General features: G+C 44.4%; 2 protein-coding genes across 36 annotated transcripts in view; one reads left to right on the top strand and one right to left on the bottom strand.

Annotated features, from left to right (window-relative positions):
• Positions 1–21,895, bottom strand: part of nfasca (neurofascin homolog (chicken) a) — a 208,048-nt gene that overhangs the window by 47,948 nt on the left and 138,205 nt on the right. For all 24 annotated transcript variants that reach the window (XR_009790021.1, XR_009790019.1, XR_009790020.1 and 21 more), the window contains 3 exons: positions 10,928–11,125; positions 10,683–10,753; positions 5,165–5,387 (listed from right to left, as the gene is read on the bottom strand). Coding sequence is in view for 21 of the 24 variants with exons in the window: in XM_061783730.1 (XP_061639714.1) it covers positions 5,165–5,387; positions 10,683–10,753; positions 10,928–11,125 (492 nt within the window). In the remaining 3 variants the exon portion in view is untranslated. The remainder of the gene's footprint in view (positions 1–5,164; positions 5,388–10,682; positions 10,754–10,927; positions 11,126–21,895) is intronic.
• Positions 305–4,696, top strand: LOC133483105 (uncharacterized). 12 transcript variants are annotated; one of them, XM_061783759.1, is made up of 5 exons: positions 309–570; positions 1,426–1,489; positions 1,986–2,910; positions 4,004–4,115; positions 4,197–4,621. In XM_061783759.1, exons 3-5 carry the CDS (start codon positions 2,334–2,336, stop codon positions 4,393–4,395), a joined length of 888 nt encoding a protein of 295 aa, XP_061639743.1. In that variant the 5' UTR covers positions 309–570; positions 1,426–1,489; positions 1,986–2,333; the 3' UTR covers positions 4,396–4,621. The 12 variants fall into 12 exon arrangements, 9 of the variants coding, with proteins under 9 accessions (XP_061639745.1, XP_061639743.1, XP_061639741.1 ...); XM_061783757.1 differs by having other exon boundaries at positions 1,967–2,910; XM_061783761.1 differs by lacking the exon at positions 1,426–1,489 and having other exon boundaries at positions 306–570; positions 2,739–2,910; positions 4,197–4,696.

Here is a 21,895-nt window from a genome sequence, read left to right as displayed (position 1 = left end):
CACAGCTAAAATGGAGCGAGGTGGAAGAAAACAGAATTAGACTCAAACTAGAAGCTGAACAGCAGCTACAAATCAACAGCACAGCTAGCAGAGTCCAACACTCGCTTAAACCTTGCACAAGCCCGCCTCGTTGATGTTGAAACTCAGCTTGAAAGGCTTAAAGAAGAACGCTGTAAAAGCATTGAGTACTCATTTGAACTCAGGTCACAATTGACAGTACTAGAATCTGACATGCGCCACCTGCAAAACCTAAGGCTGGAGCAGGAAGCCGAAATAATACTTGTTCGACGGGAATTACAGGCAGCCCTCGAATTACCTGTCAACTGGCGAAAGTCTTCCTACAGCAAACACTGTCTAATGACATCAATGAATGCACACCTGTCAGTCTGCCTTCTAGGATCGAGAAAGCAGAGCTTGGTTCCGATCTCCCTGGGATAGGGTCAACGGCCCCTGCCCCTTCGGACCACCCCTCTACAACCCTGGCACTGCCACGTCGGGAGCTCGCCACGCGAACTGCAGCCCGCCTCAATGCCGCCCCTGCGTTTGTCTCTTATCCTTGCATCACTACAGGTATGAGCTTAAAAGACTTTGACAGAAATGCTTGCAACATTCCGAGATTCTAACCTAAATTTGACAGCTCACGCGACACAGCCGCGTACCTCAAAGACATTGACTTTTACCTTAAACGATTTCCTTGCGCTACCACGGATGATAGATTGTATCTTATTAAAGTTACTTCTAACCAAGAAGTAAGTAGCTTAATTGAATGACAACCAGGACTTGTACTGTCTAACTATCAAGACCTCTGTCAGGCTTTGTCCCATGAATTTGACAATCCGGAGGCTGCAACCGGCTTATCGGCAGCTCTTACTATTAAACAGGAGAGCCTCGAAACGCCACAAGCTTACTACTGTCGGTTGCGTAATGCGTTGTTTGAAAATTTTAACGAACCGAACATGGAAGAAGACATACATTTTAAGACGCTTTTTGTTGAAAACATGCACACATATTAAACAACATTTGGGCGTGGCAGTATGCCCCCGCACACTGTCCAGCTCACAACTGCGCGACCTAGCCGCTAAAGGTTTCGCTAAGCACAAAACGACCAACACAAAGCTGTCGGATCATAATATTTTTGGCTTGAGCTACCAAAATAATGACGCGCGCCAAAACTTTGAACATTTGCTGGAAACTGACGCCTGGTCAACAGTCATGCATCCTCTTTCACAACCCCACAAGGGGTCACTAACAAAGAATTGAGTAGCCTATTCTTGAGATCATCCGCAGCTTGGCGAATAATATGAAGCAAGACCTATGACAGCCTGAGCCCCTGCTTGGAGACCACGCCCCCGAGCCTGGTCAGCCCGCTGTGATGGTCTGTTCTGACTCCGACGTCTCTGTGCATTCGGCTGATTCTCCAATTAGCGATGACAAGCATCCCGTCCAACAGACCGTGGGCAAGCACATAACCAACCACTGCGATGACCAGGTACCCCCCCTTACTAAAATCAGACCAGAACCCAGTTCGACAATTAGACCTCGACAGTCTCGGACCATGACTCCAGCGACCTATCAAACAAAAAAGACAAACCGCCATTTCAGCACCTAGGTAAGCTCACCGTTAATGACACGTCAGGGAAATCTTACTTGACAACCACACTTGAACGTACGTTCCAATATGACGGACTCGTGGATACTGCAGCAGACATCACGGTCATGTCCGAGGATGTGTTGGACTTACTGCGTGACAAATTACAGCAAGAAAGCCATACACTAAACCTGCAACACTGCGAAATGACAATTCGCCCCTTTGCTTTGACGAACACCCAATTAAACTCGCTTGTGTGGTTACATTGGACATTAGGGCCACATTCCATAATTCATGTGTTCGTGTCACCTGTCAAGACACTTTGCTCATTGGACAAGATCTGCTAAGTCGTTTCATGCCATTAATTGATTATACTAGGCGTGAGATTTATGCCCAGGTGCGACGACCAGAACACACGAGAGAATCCTCCCAGTGCCACGCTCTGTGCCTCCTGGATGCGCCGCCTCTCTCAAAATTGCAGCCAGATGACAGCTTGACAAAAGGGGGGTGTACACCGGTAACGCTGAAGATGTCCACCAGTGGTCGCTCTCGCAACACCAACCAAGCTTTTGAGACCACAGGACCCTTTGGTGAGATGCAAAACTGCGCCCTCTGAGTCGCATAACATCATTGGTCCACCTATTCAGCTGTCACGCTAACCTTGATTGTGTCTTTCTTGAATAGCTGGCCATCACTCTCAGTGGCCGCTAAGTCATTGTACTTTTTTTGTGATTTTCACACACGCATGGCTTCAACGGCACAGGACATGTGGGCGTTGTCTCTTATCAGAGACCTCGGACTTCCTGTGCACTGGTTCCCTACACCTTGCAAAGTGCACCCCGGTGCTATTTCGCCCACCCCTCCCACCAAATGCCGGGGACCCGACTATTCTGGTGCTCCTGCAATGACCACTTGTGATGTGCAATTCCTTCTGTGTTGGGTCCCAGCCTTCCTCTTCTCCACTGCGTTATTCGTGATGTCGACTGCTTTTCCTTTAATCTTTCCGTGGCTTGCCTTGGCGGCCACCCTTTCAATTCTTCCTTCCTGCGCGTTGTGCAAGCTTAACTCTGGTTGCTCCTTGGCTTTGCACCTGCTCATTTGCATTATCGTGGACTTTTGTTACTGCGCCTCCATGGCGCTCACTTCTCAGCCTCTCGGAGCACCACGGAGCGAAAGGGGGGGTCACACAAAGTCACACGTCTGTGCCCGAGGAAAGACTTCACACCTGCCCCCAGCTGGTCTGCTGCGTCCCTTGCCTATCCCGAGCCGCCCTTGGTCCCACATCGCCTTGGACTTTATTACCGGCCTACCCCCCTCTGAAGGTAACTATCATTTTTATTATTATCGTTTTTCCAAATAACATCCATTGCAAATCCCTCCCCAAGCTACTATCTGCCTTTGAAACTGCTAACCTCCTTGTCCAACATGTCTTCAAAGTCCATTGAATCCCCATCGATATCGTCTCGGACCGAGGTCCTCAGTTCTCCTCCCTTTTCTGGAAGGAGTTCTCTAAAGCGATGGGCACAGCAGCCAGCTTGTCTTCGGGATACCATCCACAGACCAATAGCCAGACGGCAACGTGGGCAAATCAGTCCCTGGAATCGGCCCTTCGCTGCGTTGCCGCACGCAACCCCACATCCTGGAACTCATTCCACACATGGATTGAGTACGCCCACAACTCCCTCATCAGCTCCGCTACTGTTATGTCTCATGGACTGCTACGGTTTCAAACCGCTATTATTCAGAACAGGAGCAGGTGGTGGCGGTTCCCACGGTAAGGGATCACCTTAAGAGGATCCAGGCCGTTTAGAAAGACGTCAGGGCGGCCTTAACCCGGTCCACAAAGAGAAACAAACGGCTCGCGGACCTTCGTCGCTCTCCGTCAGTCCGTTTGGCTTTCCTCCCGTGACCTCCCACTCCAGAAGGAATCCCGCAAACTCACTCCGTGATTTATTGGAAAATTTACGGAAAATCAACAATCCCACGTCTGTTCAACTGAAACTTCCGCAATCTCTGAAAATGTATCCAACGTTCCATGTGTCACTACTCAAGCCTGTCTCCACCTGCGCTCTTAGCCCTCCGGCCGTAAGCCCGCCGCCCCTCCGCGTTATCGCCAACCATCCGGCCTTCACGGTTTTGCACATCCTCGATGTGACGCCCAGGGGGAGGGGTTACCAGTTTCTGGTAGACTGGGAGGGGTATGGTCCGGAGGAACGCTCCTGGATTTCCCGTAAGCTGATCCTTGACGACTCCCTCATTACGGCCTTTTACGCGGCTCACCCAGAGAAACCGGGCAGGACGCCAGGAGGCGTTTGTTGAGAGGGGGGTACTGTCATTAGCTGTGCCCCGCAGTTCTTTTGTTGGAGCTTAGGTGGCGCTTTGTGCCCCTCTCGCCCTCTCTCTCTCTCTTCCCAGTAATCAGCACCACCTTGGCCACACACCTGTCATCAATCAGCCTTCATTATCACCTGCATAAAAGCCTGCCAGATCCCGGAAACCCTCGCCAGAGTATTAACGTTCTCCCGTGGTACACCGGCTCTCGAACCAACACGTAAGCTACGTCAGTCCTCGCTATCCTTCTGACCTCCGTGTTTTTCCTTGTCCTCAGTGCTCCTTCCGTGTTCCCCGCCGTGTTGACCTCTTCCACCACGCTGCCAAGCCATCCACCTGCTCACGCCACAGCCTGCCACTCGTTCCCTGTCTCGACAACCCGCCAGTACGCCTCAAAGATCCCTCTCCATATCCTCTTCAATAAACCTTTCACCACAAACCTCTCAGAGCCTCCACTTGCTTCTGGGTCCAGTTAAAACCGTATCGTGACACAACAGTTCCGACACTTTCACAAATTCATATCTATTCATTCATATCTAAGAAATAACACCATTTATTTTACCCTTTTCTATTGTGTGAATGCAAAATGGCTGGCTCATCCTGGTACTTTAGCTCACAGATCCCTCTGGTGTATTGCAACAACATAATGAGGCTCTTTCCAGTGGCATTAACCATAAAGAAAGCTTGAGTGACAAAGACTAACCATTTGTAAAAGAAGCAAAAAAAATAACTGAAGACACTAAGATGCATTTGTGTTAGATTTCATGGAAAAAGCATATAAAGCAATAGGGAAAAAAAGTCCTATATATCCAAAAATGTAATTAGCATCTTCAGAAACTTGTTGCAAATAATGAAACTTCATTTGGGAAAACTAACAGCAAATACATTTTGGCATTACAAAGTTTGAAAAATATTACTTTAGAATATTTTTTTCTTAGGAACAATCAATGTTTGAATGATAACAACTGCCAATAATTCAAATACTCACATCAGTAAAATTGAGTTTTAAAAGGAAATTCAGTTGGCCATGTCTTTACTGTTATTGATCAAATATATGAAACTGACCCATTTAATTTGTTTTTATATACAAACATGAAAGTACTTCTCAAATACATACACATGAAATTGGAAACAAATGGAAGAAAAATATACATATAGTATAAAATAAAACAAAAGTTCTAAAGAAAGACTTAAAGTTACCCCAAAAGATTACTCTGAGTTGGGACTAAGTGTGCATCTACTTACTGTCTTCTCCTGAGTATCCAATTACCACATTAGACTCTGGTCCTGCTCCAAGCTCATTCCTGGCCTGGATTTTGATCTCATAGGGCACATAGGTTTCTGTGTTGCGAACAACATGTTTGATTCCTATTATGGTCACATTGTTCCACTCGCCATCAGAATCTTTTCGTCTCCACCACACGCAGTAGTGCAGATTAGGACCGTTTTTCTCCAGATCTAGCAGGGGCTGAAGAAAAAAACCAAAATGCAGTGACTGGAAAGTAGATGCCTTTTTTTGTAAATATCTTCAAGATCCTGGAATTTTTGTTGAGTTAGGTCTGACAGCTGTTTTTAACTAATTTTTGGGTGTGGAATCCAAAACGGATCTCAGTTTTTCTCTATCATGTCAAGTTTTTGAACAAAGTGAGAACAAAGTGGAACAAAGGAAATATATACCTATGTAAATAAAACACTATGATGGAATCGTTACAAGCTTTGAAAACTTAAAAAACAGCATAAAACGAAATAGAACTTACAAAGGTATTCCCATGGTTACAAGGTTAAGAGAAAAGCCAGTACAATTCCTCTTAATTCCTACTATGCTAGCTTTCTCTTTGCAGATATGGATAGTACTGACCTATTGGGAGCTGTACACACACATCACCGCACTGTCTCAATTGTGACTGCACAAACAAGTTGCCACGGAGTTGTAGATGAGTCCAATCGTAATGAGCTGGCAAGTCTTACTACAGCTAATCAGTGGAATTTTGCTTTTCTGGAGTGTAAGCTGTGGAGAAAAAAACTCGACATGCTAAAAAAATAAAACAGACTACAATTTTGGAATCAGGATGCCAATTTTAGTTTTAATCAGCATAAAAATCTAACTCAACAGAATGTTTTTTTCAAATTGTTCCCCAGTGTATAATCAGTGTTGGGCAACCAATGGAAAAGGTAGCGAGCTAAGCCACAAGCTATTCTACATTAAATGAATCTTAACTACACTGAAGCTATATAACATAAATGGCTAAACTAAATCAAAGCTTTTTTTGATATCAAACCAAATTTTCTACTGTAATTTTACCATCGTGGGATGAATGAACACTTAATTCTACAATGTTTGGATAGTCATGCTTCTTACTAGCAATGCAATATCAATGTCCCAGATTAATGCATTGACTGCAGCTGTGATACGCGCACACTAACAGTTACGGCAAGTGAGGAGGGACACTAGTATGGGGAATTTGCAGCCTCTGGTGGAGTTGCCCTCTAGACTTGTCTTACATTTGCTCTCCTGCTTCCTGTTACAGTATATCAATATTTATTTCAAGTTTTAAGTCTCATTGTACCGCTGCTATTTATTTCTGTTGACTGAGAGACTAGAAGTCGTTTTGTTTTTGTTTTTTTAGGTTTTATTGCATGTGCTTTACATTTTATTAGTCTTAGTCCGAGCCAGTTCTCAGCGGGTACACACCCTATGCATACATACCCGTAGCAAGACATATTCATTTAGACACATTGTATATTTTTTCATGCCTTGCATTCTGTATATACCTGTACTTATAGATAGATACAGTATTTTCACTCGTTATTGTCTAAAAAAACATCCAGACTCTCAATCATGAGGCATAATGCCATGGCTGCCACAGCGTGACGGAAGAGGCGGAGTTTTACAACACTTTTCAGACAGTGGAACTTTCCAGATCGTTAATAGATTTCCTCTAAAGCTATCTTCAACACTTAAATTTGCTTAAAATGCGTAAAATTGACAGATGATGTGGGGACAGACCAATAGTTTAGCACCTGCAAAATCCATCACTCTCTACATTCTAAGTTGACAGTTCAATGGCGCGCTCTGGGAGCAGGCAGTTCTTTAGTGGCGCTTCGACATCACTTCCGGTCTGCAGCTGATAATGATTTTGCTTGATCAATTATTATGTTGCCCTTTGTCACCGATTCTGTTCATAACTTTTATGGACAGAATTTCTAGGCGCAGCCGAGGCGTAGAAGGGGTCCGGTTTGGTGGCCTCAGTATTCCATCTCTGCTTTTTGCAGATGATGTGGTTCTGTTGGCTTCATCAAGTCGTGACCTCCAACTCTCACTGGAGCAGTTCGCAGCCGAGTGTGAAGCGGCTGGGATGAGAATCAGCACCTCCAAATCTGAGACCATGGTCCTCAGTCGGAAAAGGGTGGCGTGCCCTCTCCAGGTCGGGGATGAGATCTTGTCCCAAGTGGAGGAGTTCAAGTATCTTGGGGTCTTGTTCAAGTGTGAGGGAAGAATGGAACGGGAGATCGACAGGCAGCTAAGCCGAAAGGTGAAGCTCTCGATTTACCGGTCGATCTCCGTTCCTACCCTCACCTATGGTCACGAGCTGTGGGTCGTGACTGAAAGAACAAGATCCAGGATACAAGCGGCCGAAATGAGTTTCCTCCGCAGGGTGTCCGGGCTCTCCCTTAGAGATAGGGTGAGAAGCTCGGTCATCCGGGAGTTTCTCAGAGTAGAGCCGCTGCTCCTTCACATTGAGAGGAGCCAGATGAGGTGGCTGGGGCATCTGATTCGGATGCCTCCTAGACGCCTCCCTGGTGAGGTGCTCCGGGCACGTCCCACCGGGAGGAGACCCCGGGGACGACCCAGGACACGCTGGAGAAACTACATCCTTCGGCTGGCCTGGGAACGCCTCGGGATCCCCCCGGAAGAGCTGGATGAAGTGACTGGGGAGAGGGAAGTCTGGGCGTCCCTGCTAAAGCTACTGCCTCCGCGACCCGACCACGGATAAGCGGTAGAAAATGGATGGATGGATGGAATTATTATGTTCAATTCTTATTCAACGAACGCTAATCAGAGTACTGTGTTTTGACTAGTGCTGGCACATACAATGTATTATTGCTGTAAATTTTGGGAGCTTTAGTTCCCCTTTTACTTCGGGAAATACCTGACTGTGTCCTTAAATTCGTGTTGGTTGCCTTGGATGTTAACAGGAGCTTCTTTTTGGGTTTGCACAGTAAACACACCCAACACAGTGTTCTGTGAGGACTGAATAAGTTATGGCCATGAGGACTGACAAAATGTACACACCTCATCTGCCATTGTCGCCTGTTGTGCTGCATTATCAGACAATTAATTCACAGGCATCTTTTTATATAGTGGGTACGGAAAGTATTCAGACCCCCTTAAATTGTTCACTCTGTTATATTGCAGCCTTTTGCTAAAATCATTTAAGTTATTTTTTTTTACTCAATAATGTACACAGAGCACCCCATATTGACAGAAAAAAACAGAATTGTTGAATTTTTTGCAGATTTATTAAAAAAGAAAAACTGAAATATCACAAAGCCAGAAGTATTCAGACCCTTTGCTGTGACACTCATATATTTAACTCGGGTGGTGGCCATTTATTATGATCATCCTTGAGATGGTTCTACACCTTCATTGGAGTCCAGCTGTGCTTGATTATACTGATTGGACTTGATTAGGAAAGCCACACACCTGTCTATATAAGACCTTACAGCTCACAGTGCATGTCAGAGCAAATGAGAATCATGAGGTCAAAGGAACTGCCTGAAGAGACAGAATTGTGGCAAGGCACAGATCTGGTCAAGGTTACAAAAAAAGTTCTGCTGCCCTTAAGGTTCCTAAGAGCACAGTGGCCTCCGTAATCCTTAAATGGAAGACGTTTGGGATGACCACAACCCTTCCTAGAGCTGGCCGTCCGGCCAAACTGAGCAATCGGGGGAGAAGAGCTTTGGTGAGAGAGGTAAAGAAGAACCCAAAGATCACGGTGGCTGAGCTCCAGAGATGCAATCGGGAGATGGGAGAAAGTTCTAGAAAGTCAACCATCACTGCAGCCCTCCACCAGTTGGGGCTTTATGGCAGAGTGGCCCGACGGAAGCCTCTCCTCGGTACAAGACACATGAAAGCCCACATGGAGTTTGCTAAAAAAACACCTGAAGGACTCCAAGATGGTGAGAAATAAGATTCTCTGGTCTGATGAGACCAAGATAGAACCTTTTGACCTTAATTCTAAGCGGTATGTGTGGAGAAAACCAGGCACTGCTCATCACTTGTCCAATACACTCCCAACAGTGAAGCATGGTGGTGGCACCATCATGCTGTGGTGGTGTTTTGCAGCTGCAGGTACAGGACAACTGGTTGCAATCGAAGGAAAGATGAATGCGGTCAACTACAGGGATATCCTGGACGAAAACCTTCTCCAGAGTGCTCAGGACCTCAGACTGGGCCGAAGGTTCACCTTCCAACAAAACAATGACCCTAAGCACACAGCTAAAATAACGTGGCTGCAGAACAACTCCATGACTGTTCTTGAATGGCCCAGCCAGAGCCTGACTTAAACCCAATTGAGCATCTCTGGTGAGACCTGAAAATGGCATTCCACCAACGTTCACCATCCAACCTGACAGAACTGGAGAGGATCTGCAAGGAGGAATGGCAGAAGATCACCAAATCCAGATGTGAAAAACATCATCATTCCCAAAAAGACTCATAGCTGTATTAGCTGTAAAAGGGTTCTTCTACTAAACACTGAGCAAAGGGTCTGAATACTTATAGCTGTGTGATATTTCAGTTTTTTTTTTAATAAATCTGCAAAAATTTCAACAATTCCATTTTGTTCTGTCAATATGGGGTGCTGTGTGTACATTAATGAGGAGGAAAATAAACTTAAATTGTTTTAGCAAATGGCTGCAATAAAACATCCATCCATCCATTTTCTGAGCCGCTTCTCCTCACTAGGGTCGCGGGCGTGCTGGAGCCTATCCCAGCTGTCATCGGGCAGGAGGCGGGGTACACCCTGAACTGGTTGCCAGCCAATCGCAGGGCACATAGAAACAAACAACCATTCGCGCTCACAGTCATGCCTACAGGCAATTTAGAGTCTCCAATTAATGCATTTTTTTGGGATGTGGGAGGAAACCGGAGTGCCCGGAGAAAACCCACGCAGGCACGGGGAGAACATGCAAACTCCACACAGGCGGGGCCGGGGATTGAACCCGGGTCCTCAGAACTGTGAGGCTGACGCTCTAACCAGTCGCCCACCATGCCGCCGCAATAAAACAAAGCGTGAAAAAATTTAAGGGAATCTGAATACTTTCCGTACCCAAAACACCGAGTAGGGCAGGAATCAGCAGGAGGATAGGTACTTGACGGCAAACAGAAGAGATTCATTTAAGGTTTAAAACTGCCTAGGGAAATGTAGCTTCTGCTGAGGGTACTGTGGTATATTATCATGAAAGTAGCTTAGCTACTTAAACTCTATTTGATGTTGAAGATTGCAGCGTTATGACCACACTACTGAGAAATGTAGTTAATCTAGGAACACCACTGTTTACATCGCCACTGTCCAACACTTAAAAAGACACTATTCAAAACCACAAAATATATTTTGGTATGTTACGGATGGACATGGTATAAAAGAGTATACAGGGTGTGTTTATGTGATTTTGTATATAAAGAGTTTCATATGGTACACAACCCCAATATGAACCCTCACAGGATGTGCTGCTAATGCCCAACATGCACATAACTTACCTCCCAAGTGATCTCCATGTTGTCTTTCTCCGAGCCCCAGCCTCGGAGGCCTCTGGGTATGACGTCAGGAGCTTTATGTGAAATATAACAATCTCAGACAATAACTCATACAATAATTAGAACAGGTAGAGGTGATTTGTAGTCCTTCACAGCCTGTTCTTGGTGAGTAATATAATGTTTTAGTTAGCAGTTATCTTTAAGACCAATTTTTTTATAGGCCTACTCCCAAGCAGGATGCTACTCACCAGCGCTACTCGTCTGGTATTTTGGTGAGGGGTGGCTTGGTTCACTGTGGCCCACTGCATTAATGGAGATAACTCTGAACTGGTAGTTGACAAAAGGAGTGAGCTGCAGAATGACGGAGTTGAGGTCCCCGGGATAGGTGGCCAGGTCCTGCCATCTACCTGGCTCCCAGCGGTCCTCCTCAAACTGGACCAGAAATTCTACAAAGACACAAAACAAAAAAAATCTGAAAGACTGAACAAATGTATTGCTCTCATCTCCACTTTGCACCTAATTTACTCTACCCGTGATGTTTTCCTTACAGCTGCCAAGTGTGAAACCATGAGCTAGTTTGGATTGCCATTTGCTGGTTTGTTTGTTAATTTGCTGGATTATGCAAAAACTACACAACACATTTCCTTTTTAAATTAGGGAGGAGTATCTGAGCAACAAATTATTTTGGTCAATCAAAATAAAATGGAGTTAATTAGTTTAGAATAGATCCAACACAAGAGGCTGCACCGGTTGGCCTGCACATTATGAAGCCTTCTTGTAAACCTCTTGTTTTTAGCTAATTGCACAAAACTAGGCAATTATTGTCTATATTAAAAATAGCATTTCCTGCCTTTTAAAATGTCCTATTTTTGTCATGGCCTTTTCTAGTCCACGTCTTCGAGAGAGAAATTCTACCATTTCACTATTTTGTAAAAGTTAGGGATAGCTTTCAGGTGATACCTAAGGAAAAACCTCAAATGTACAATAATTAAGTATTCAGTCCTTCTGATGATCCCACTCTGGAGAAGATTGTTCCTGTGGTCCGATTAGTGGTGCGCTCCCGTTGAAGTTGGAAAAGAGGATGGCTGATGTTCAAGTTCGGAATGTCCTCAAGACAAGTCCTCTCATAATTCTCCTACTGGTCTACTGCTTTTTTGCTTATCCCATCCCACCCTTGGTCTCAAACTGCCCTTATTTCATCATCAGTCTTCCGACATCTCATGGCAACACAGTCATTCTAAGCGTGGTTGACTAATTTTCGAATACGACTCATTTCCTCACCCTTTCCAAGTGAAACTGTTGATTTGGCATGTGTTCCCCTTCAACCTGCTTTCTGGTACCACTCTCCATTTCAGGTCTTCTCCCAGGCCTGGAGCGTGCTTTGCAGGGCAAAAAGGGCTTCTGCAAGCCTTCATCTGGATATCATCCCCAGTCTAACGATTAGACTGAGCGGGCAAATGAGGACCTGGAAGCTGCACTCTGTTGTGTCTCCCACTGGCATCATTCTTCCTGGTCACTTCACTGTCTGTTCGGCACAGGAATGTCATCTTTTAAGACTGCTTTTGGCTTTCAGCCTCATGTTTTTCCCTTGTAAGAAACCTATATTTCTATACCGTCAGTCCACCTTGACCGCCGACAAATCCATCGTGTATGGTGGGCTACACGAGAGACGAACTCGTCATGCTTTTCCCTCGTCTACTTACATTTTTAGGTTTTACTTTTACCTTTGTTTTTACTTTTTGAGACAATTTTGAGTTGAATATGAATTGAGAGCGGAGTAACCCCGTTTTTGAGGCTACAAGCTTCAGCTACACGGCTGCCGGACACCAGATAAGGCTCTTCAGCAATCTCCCAGGCGTCGCCTCCAATACTCAGACCAAATAAATGTGAGTATGGACTCGTGCACCACTTGCACCCTTCTCATTGAGAGGCTTTCCCTGCTAGAAGGACATGGTCACCAACTAGAGCAGAATAGTTTTCTAATTGTAGATGTGGCGGGCACACCTGATAGTGTAGGTTTTACCCAACCTACTTGTCCTGTTATCATTAGCCCCAAGTGGCTAGCTAACCACAGCCAGCCTGTTCAGATGTGAAACAGATTCACTCCTTTAGCTAGTCCCATTCCAACTCAGTCTACTGGCTCCCACACGTTAGTCATAGGTGACTCCATCATTTGTAACATCAAGCTTTAAAACCCAGCCACTGTATTGTGTATTCCGAAGGCCAGAGCACCCGACATTGAATCTAGCTTTAGGGATCTTACCCTCAAGAGGCCTAAACAGCAGCATGGGACTAACAACACTAGCTACTTGGATATGGTGATACATGTCGGCTCCAGTGATACAAGGATGAGGCAATCAGAAATTACAAAGAGGAAGATAGGCAGGATTTGTAATCTGGCCAGAAAGGTGTGTCGGCATTGAGTATTTATCTCTGGCCCCTTGCCTGCGAGAGGCAATGATGAGAGGTTTAGCAGATTATTCTTACTTAACCGGTGGCTGGCTAGCTTCTGTAGCGAAAAGGGACTGCAGTTTGTAGATAATTGGCTTTCGTTCTGGAGGACTCATGGTTTGATGAAGGTGGACGGCTTCACCCTAATAGCTTCACCCTGTTTGAGCTTTCCATGACAGTACACACTAGAGCAAGGTGGGACACAGGTGATAAGCGAGCCTCTTAGAACGGTTGTGGAGTCTGTAGGGTTAAGGCTAATTAGCGCTATGCTGGACTCTAACAACAGACATAGTCCTATATGTAGAATAGAGTGATATACTACACATTCTGATCACTAATGCATTCAATCCATCCATCCATTTTCATCAACCCTGAACTGGTTGCCAGCCAATCGCATGCATTGCAGACTGTTATGCTTTCTACTGAGGTAGGACTGTGTGATGAGTTTAAGCACTATTCCCCGGTTCGTTCTACCCATGACAAGTTGAGAAAGAACTACCAGATTCCTGCATCATTAGTCTCTCCCCGTGCCCACAGCAACTCAAAGTATAATATGGGTTCCCTACGATGCAATCTTATTAATATTACTACTATGAATACTCTGGGGTCAAATAGCACCTATCAGCTCACTTAAATGAAAATCAAACTTATGACTATTAGACCAGTTTTCTTACAAGCTTTGCTAGTAAATGATCTTATCAGAGACCATAATCTTAATAGGATTGGTGTTTGCGAGACTTGGTTAAAACCAAATGAGTTTTCATCACTTAAAGAGGCATCTCCCCCAAACTTTGTGAGTTCACGTTGCGCGTCCTATTACGAAGAGAGGGGGCATCACCCTCCGTTCCGAATCCGTTCTCAACCTTAGCACTAGCCCAAATATCAACTTAAAACAGTCAAGGTTCTCGTTATGCGATCTACAGCACCATTACCGTTCTATCTCTTTCTTTCTACCGCCCCCATCCCATACGCTGGCTTTTTAGAGGAATTCTCAGAATGTATTGGTGACTTGGTGACCCACGCAGCCAATATATTAATCATGGGTGACTTTAATATTCATATGAATTCCCCGTCAAAACCTCTTAGTGCAGCGTATCAAACAATAATTGTCACTTTTGGTTTCATGCAATTAATACATCAACTGACCCATAATAATGGTAATACTTTAGATCTGGTTAAAACCTGGGGCATTGCGACCTCAAATGTAATGGTACTTCCCTATACCACAGCTATGTCCAACCATTACATCATAAAATTTGAGGTCTTGGCCCATTGCCATCGTTCTGACCACAACCAAACCTATAGCAGTCATAACATTAGTTCTCCAACAACTACTGCACTCGCTGAGCTATTACCTCAGCATTTACCTGATGTCCTTCTTATGTGGGTCCTATTGATAATCTCCCAAATTATTTTAATGCGACTCCCAACACCGTGGCACCATTCCGACTTAAAACGTGTCCTAAGAAATGTACTTATTGGTTCACAGATGAAACCAGAGAACTAAAACAAGCATGAGTGCAAAAGACATGCGACTAAACTTGAGGTTTTCCGTCAGCCATAGCAGCGTAGTTTTACTGAAATACAAACAAGCTCTCATTTCAGCTAAAAGTAATTATTTTTCCAATCCATCCATCCATTTTCTGAGCCGCTTCTCCTCACAAGGGTCGCGGGCGTGCTGGAGCCTATCCCAGCTATCATTGGCCAGGAGGCAGGGTACCCCCTAAACTGGTTGCCAGCCAATCGCAGGGCACATAGAAACAAACAACCATTCTCACTCACAGTCATGCCTACGGGCAATTTAGAGTCTCCAATTAATGCATGTTTTTGGGATGTGGGAGGAAACCCGAGTGCCCAGAGAAAACCCACGCAGGCACGGGGAGAACATGCAAACTCCACACAGTCGGGGCGGGGGGTTGAACCCCGGTCTTCAGAACTGTGAGGCTGACGCTCTAACCAGTCGTCCACCGTGCCGCCTATTTTCCCAATAGTTAGTCTTAATAAAATAACACTAAATACTTATTTGATACAGTAGCAATGCTAACCCAAAAGCAGCCTGCTTCCAACAGCCCCTACTTTTCAGATAAAAGAACTTATTAGGAATGAGATTAACTCATTCACTGCCGCTGACGAATACACTTGTCAAATAAAATCTGAGAATTCTGATGAAAGAAGAGAAGCTTTTTTTTTTTTTTTTTTTTGTTTTTTTTTTTGGTTGGTTGCATGTTTACATAGCCCGAGAACAATATTCCGTGGGCCTTGAAAGAGCAGCCGAAATGCTCTAAAACAGCTGGCACCGAGAAGCTGTTAAAGACACAGTGCCTCAAGCCTGGTTTAATTAATGAGATTAATATGGGCACCATTGCGGATACCCATCCAGCTACCCCCTCTCATTTTGAGGAAGTATCTCTTGACAGACTCACAAAATTTGTTAGTGCGACAAAACAGACATGTTTGTTCGACCCCCTTGCTGGGAAACTCGTTAAAGAGCTGTTTTTAATCAATCTTAAATATTATAAATTGATCACTCTCCTTCGGTGCTGTACCTGCAGCTTTCAAGACAGCCGTTATCAAAAGACCCAACCTCGACCCTGAGCGTCTTGCAATTATAGGCCGGTGTCAAATCTCGCATTTATTTCAAAAATTCCTGAAAAGAATTGGAGCACAACATCTTAAAGGTCAGAGGACAAAGATGTCAAAAATCTTGATAACTCTAGAACCCCTTTACAAACCACATCTGCTATTTTGAAGTGGTTATATAATAGATATACAGCAGTTAAATAGATAAATATGATGCTGAATGCGCCTTCTGCTTTTTGCATCCAGCGCCTTCCGGTCTTCGGATATCACTGTGACGTCACACGAGCCAAACAGCCTGTTCATTCAGCTTTATGTGCTATTGTTCCCGTCCTTGTATATTTGCTGTCCTATGATTTAGCGATGTCACAATGGTTTATTGTGTGGCATTTGGTTGTACAAATGGTTCAGGCAGTGACAAGAGTTTTTCTTTGGCTTTCCAAGTGAAAAAGGTATCCGTGACCAGTGGATATGGAAAGTCAATCAACAGGGGAAGAAACTCGGTCGGCTATGGATGTCAATAGCAAGCCTATATCAAGCATTCCAAACTGTGCTGATCACTTCGAACTGGCTTGTTTTGAGATAGACTTATGAGAAAGCATTGGATAAAGAGGTAGAGGCTGAAACCAGATGCGGTGCCAACTATTTTTCCTACGGCCATCAGGACCTCAACCGCCAGCAACAAATCTAAATCTCTGCATACTATGTAAAAGCGTGTACGGTGGCACTGAAACATGTATGAATACATAATACGTATAGTCGTGCTAAAAGCTATTGGCAACCCTGGGGTGCTATTATTTCAAGCCATGACTGTATAAAAAGACATGCTTTTGATGTACCGTCACATGGTTCCAGTGGCCACTTTTTTGTTGTTCTACAGCTGCTTCTTGGCTGCTCGTCGTCTACATTTTCAAATATAAAATTAATTTAAATATACCACAACAATTTATTTTGTACAGAAAATAATCTGCACAAACAAACAATACTTAAGACCCAAGGGGGGGGGGGGGGGGGGGGGGTGTCTAGCACAAGGTGCCATTTAAGCTAGGAGCGCCACTGAACACACACACACATTTTATTTTATTTTTTTAACAATTGCACTGCTTGCTGAATGGTGACTAACTTTTTTAACTTTAAGTCGTGATGACTACCTTTGGTTCATAACTGGCTCTGTGTCCTCCTTAGTTTCTTCTTGGGTCGCAAACTACCAACACTGGAACGTATAAGTGGACTGAATAGGCTCGAGAAGAAGCATTAGTTTAATAAGATATATAGCCCATTGGAATTCTCGACATGTACCCACCTTTGCCTTATTGTTTGCATGTTTACAATCTGCGGCGCACATTTCGCCCTCAGCCCCGGTGTCGAAGGCGGACTTATTACATAAGGTACGTAACGTTACGTTGCATTCAATGTTTACAACTGCCGGAGGAAATATAGCATCTATACATGCAAATCATGTCGCTGACGTCATAGTGTCATGTTTCGTACTCCTTGAACACTGGCAGGTAGATCCATTCAACACATCCACCATCCACACACAGATGTTCTTCTTCTTTTCCTTTCGGTTTGTCCCATCAGGGGTCGCCACAGCGTGTCATTCTTTTCCATGTGAGCCTGCATCCTCCTCTCTAACACCAATTGCTCTCATGTCTTCCCTCACTACATCTATCAACCTTCTGTTTGGTCTTCCTCGAGCTCTCTTGCCTGGCAGCTCCATCCTCATCATCCTTCTACCAATATACTGACTCTCTCTCCTCTAGACGTGTCCAAACCATCAAAGTTTGCGCGCTCTAACTTTGTCTCCAAAACATCTAATCTTGGCTGTCCCTCTGATGAGCTCATTTCTGATTTTATCCAACCTGGTAACTCCCAGAGTGAACCTCAACATCCTTCTACCAATATACTCACTATTTCTCCTCTGGATGTGTCCAAACCATCGAAGTCTGCTCTCTCTAACTCCAAAACATCGAACCTTGGCTGTCCCTCTGATGGGCTCATTTCTAATTTTATCCAACCTGGTCACTCCGAGAACGAACCTCAACATCTTCATTTCCGCCACCTCCAGCTCTCCTTCCTGTTGTCTCTTCAATGCCACTATCTCTAATCCGTACATCATGGCTGGCCTCACCACTGTCTTATAAACTTTGCCCTTCATCCTCACAGAGACTCTTCTGTCACATAACACACCAGACACCTTCCGCAACCCATTCCAACCTGCTTGCACTCGTTTCTTCACTTCTTGACCACACTCACCATTGCTCTGGACTGTTGACCTCAAGTAATTCGAGTCCTCCACCCTTGCTATCTCTTCTCCCTGTAGCCTTACTCTTCCCCCTCCACCCCTCTCATTCATGCACATATATCTTAATTCGGCTAATCTTCCTTCCTCTTCTTTCCAGTGCATGCCTCCACCTTTCTAACTGTTCCTCCACCTCCTCCCGGCTTTCACTCCAGATCACAATGTCATCTGCGAACATCATGGTGCACGGGGACGCCGATCTAACCTCATCTGTCTGCCTATCCATCACCACTGCAAACAAGAAGGGGCTTAGGACTGATCCCTGATGCAGTCCCACCTCTACCTTAAACTCCTCTGTAACACCTACAGCACACCTCACCACTGTTCTGCTGCCCTCATACATGTCCTGTACTATTCTAACATACTTACATAGTCCACTACTCTTTCCCATAACTTCATTGTGCGGCTCGTGTACTTTATTCCTCTATAGTTACCACAGCTCTGCACATCACCTTTGTTCTTAAAAATGGGCACCAGCACACATTTCCTCCATTCACTAGAATTCTGTTGAATAAGTTGGTCAAAATCTCTACAGCCACCTCTCCTAGATACCTCCACAGGTATGTCATCAGGACCAACTGCCTTTCCAATTTTCATCCTCTTTAGTGCCTTTCTAAATTACCCCTTACTAATCATTGCTACTTCCTGGTCCACCACACTTGCCTCTTCTACTCTACTTTCTCTCTGATTTTCCTCATTCATCAACTCCTCAAAGTATTCTTTCCATCTATCCAGCACACTGCTGGCACCAGTCAACACATTTCTATCTCTGTCCTTAATCACCCTAACCTGCTGCACATCCTTCCCATCTCCATCCCTCTATCTAGCCAACCTGTATAGATCTTTTTCTCCTCCTTTAGTGTCCAACCTGGCATACATGTCATCATATGCCTCTTGTTTGGCCTTTGCCACCTCTACCTTCGCCCTACGTCGCATCTCCATGTATTGCTTTCTCCTCTCCTCAGTCCTTTCAGTGTCCCACTTCTTCTTAGCTAACCTTTTTCCATTTATGATTTCCTGTACTTTGAGGTTCCATCCCCATGTCTCCTTCTCCATTTTCCTACCAGAAAAGCCGCGCAACACTCACTTCAACCAGCTTTTTTTCTCATTAATGTACACACAGCACCCCATATTGACAGGGAAAAAAATGGAATTGTTGACAGTTTTGCAGATTTATTAAAAAAGACTGAAAACTGAAATATCACACAGCCATAATTATTCAGACCCTTTGCTGTGACACTCATATATTTAACTCAGGTGCTGTCCATTTCTTCTGATCATCCTTGAGATGGTTCAACACCTTCATTGGAGTCCAGCTGTGTTTGATTATACTGATTGGACTTGATTAGAAAGCCACACACGTGTCTATATAAGACCTTACACCTCACAGTGCATGTCAGAGCAAATGAGTATCACAAGTTCAAAGGAACTGCCTGAAGAGTTCAGAGACAGAATTGTGGCAAGGCATAGATCTGGCCAAAGTTACAAAAGAAATTCTGCTGCACTTAAGGTTCCTAAGAGCATAGTGGCCTCCATAATCCTTAAATGGAAGGAAGGAATGCAGAGACCTGAAAATGCCTGTCCACCAACATTCATCATCCAACCTGACAGAACTGTAAAGATTGGATGAACGCTCATATTTGTTTGGCAAAGTTTTAAGTGCCCTTCCTGATGCAACCCTCTGCATTTATCTGGGCTTGGGACCAGCCGACAGTGTGCACTGGCTTGTGCCCCCCATAGGGCTGCATTAGCCCCACACAGATGTAATTGGGAATATTACACCGGGGCGGACAAATATGGGAGCGCTTTGGCCTGAGGTTCCGCCTGTCACAGGAGTTGACGAGACCAGAAAAAACACTTCTGCCGCTTCTGCTGTAAAGAAGTAACGGTACTTTTACTCCATTAAAATGTCGCTCGCTACTTTTATTTATCAATTATTGCTTATTTATCAACTATTTAGTGCACGAGACTACGACTTCGATTTACGCATCGGGCATTGTTTGTGCCAATCCAGTTTAAGCGCCAGTGACTAATTCACCAATCAAACGACCCAAGAAAGTCACATGACCTCACACAACGTCTTCTATTGAGCTTCCCGTGCATTGGTATTAACACTATATAAGCTAGCCCGGCGGATTCTCGTGGCTACGTGGCGGCCATGTTGGGGAAGGTCGACGTTATTATGAAGGCAATGGCGTGCTACTCTTGTTTACATTTAGATGAACAAAACAACAGCTTTCATGTATTGAAGTATTTGTCTGGCACTGTCTGCCCAAACGCGGATATTTCAACTCACTTATAACTTTATAAAACACAGTGCAGATGTTTTGACACACACACCGCAACATCAGAATTTGCACATTCACATTTAATTTTGTAATTTTTTATTTTTTTTTTAATTGATGTTCATGCTGTGGTTAAAAAGAAAATCAGAAGTTACTCACTATTTACTCAGTACTTGAGTACTGTGTACTTTTTACTCTTAAGTAATTTTTGGAGGACTACTTCTTACTTTACTTTAAGTAACAGTACTCTTACTTAGGTACAATATTTGGCTACTCTACCCACCTTTTATTTTCACAGAACTGTAGTGCAAAGGTGACACAGCAATTTATATTTGTGTGCTCTTGAAACTTTGGATCCTTTAGCCTTAAGTGTCAATGTCGTTTAAGTGTTGTGAGCCCTCCAGTTGACAAAATTAGCAACAACGGTTTTCTTGAAAATAGCAGTAAATGTATTCTACAGCCCCACGGGCCAGATTGGACCCCATGAGGGGCCGGTTCTGGTCCGCAGGCCGTACATTTGATAAACTACATATGGAGTACGGCAACCCGCAGCAGGCAGTTTGCAGACTGCCACAGGATTCCAGCTCCTTCTTCCTGTGCCGGTCAGGAGGTTTTGTTTTCCACACAGGATCTTCATTTGGCGGAGGTTACTTGGAAGTCTGGTCCTTGTTTCGTCCGTCCTTTTAAAATTGACCTGGTCATTAACCACATTGCCAAGCTTCCACTAACGCTCAAAATTCACCCAGCGTTCCATGTTGCTCTGTTGCAGCTTGTCTTCATTAGACCGCTGAGTCCTCCATTAGGGTGTCCTCCAATGGGGAGCCAGTTTACATGGTAAGGTCTATTTTAGATTCCAGAAGGCGCAACGACCCCCACAATATCTTGTCAAGAGAAACGGATATCGTCCAGAGCAGCATGAATGGGTCCCCCGCTCCTGGATCCTTGATCCAATCATTCCACTCATCCAAACCAGGTAGACAACCAGGGGCTCATTTGTTGAGGGGTTGGGGGGGTTATATTGCTAATCACCATTGTTGTGGTTTAGCATTGCCAGTTACCAGTATTCAAGAGGTGGGTAGAGTAGCCAAATATTTTACTCAAGTAAGAGTCCTGTTACTTTAGAATAATATGACTCAATAAGAGTAAAAAGTTGTTCTCCAAATATTTACTTGAGACAGAGTAAGAAAGTACTCAGTGAAAAAACTAATCAAGTAACTAGTGAGTAACTTCTGATTTATTTTGTAAATAAGACCATGAATGTCAACTAAAATAAAAAATATATATATATTCATACATTCATCTTCCGTACCGCTTATCTTCACAAGGATGAATGTGCAAATTCAGATATTGCTGAACAATGTCACTTAATCTAAAAGATTCATTCATTCATTCATCTTCCTTTCCGCTTATCCTCACACATGTTTTTGGGATGTGGGAGGAAACCGGAGTACCCGAAGAAAACCCACGCAGGCACGGGGAGAACATGCAAACTCCACACAGGCGGGGCCGGGATTTGAACCCTGGTCCTCAGAACTGAGAGGCAGATGTGCTAACCAGTTGTGGTGCCACCTTAATCTAAAAGATAATAAATAAAATCTTTA

Source organism: Phyllopteryx taeniolatus, chromosome 9 (assembly GCF_024500385.1).
Source record: "Phyllopteryx taeniolatus isolate TA_2022b chromosome 9, UOR_Ptae_1.2, whole genome shotgun sequence".
In the NCBI taxonomy this organism is placed as follows: domain Eukaryota; kingdom Metazoa; phylum Chordata; class Actinopteri; order Syngnathiformes; family Syngnathidae; genus Phyllopteryx; species Phyllopteryx taeniolatus.
Note: the sequence above shows the minus strand (reverse complement) of the source record. Positions and strands in the feature narration are given on the sequence as shown.

Coding starts and splice junctions, on each gene's coding strand:
- LOC133483105 (XM_061783758.1), top strand. CDS start 2,334: ATGGCTTCAACGGCACAGGACATGTGGGCGTTGTCTCTTATCAGAGAC. Junction 2,911..4,003: donor CGGCCTACCCCCCTCTGAAG/GTAACTATCATT, acceptor CTCTCTTCCCAG/TAATCAGCACCACCTTGGCC. Junction 4,116..4,196: donor AGTATTAACGTTCTCCCGTG/GTACACCGGCTC, acceptor CCTTGTCCTCAG/TGCTCCTTCCGTGTTCCCCG.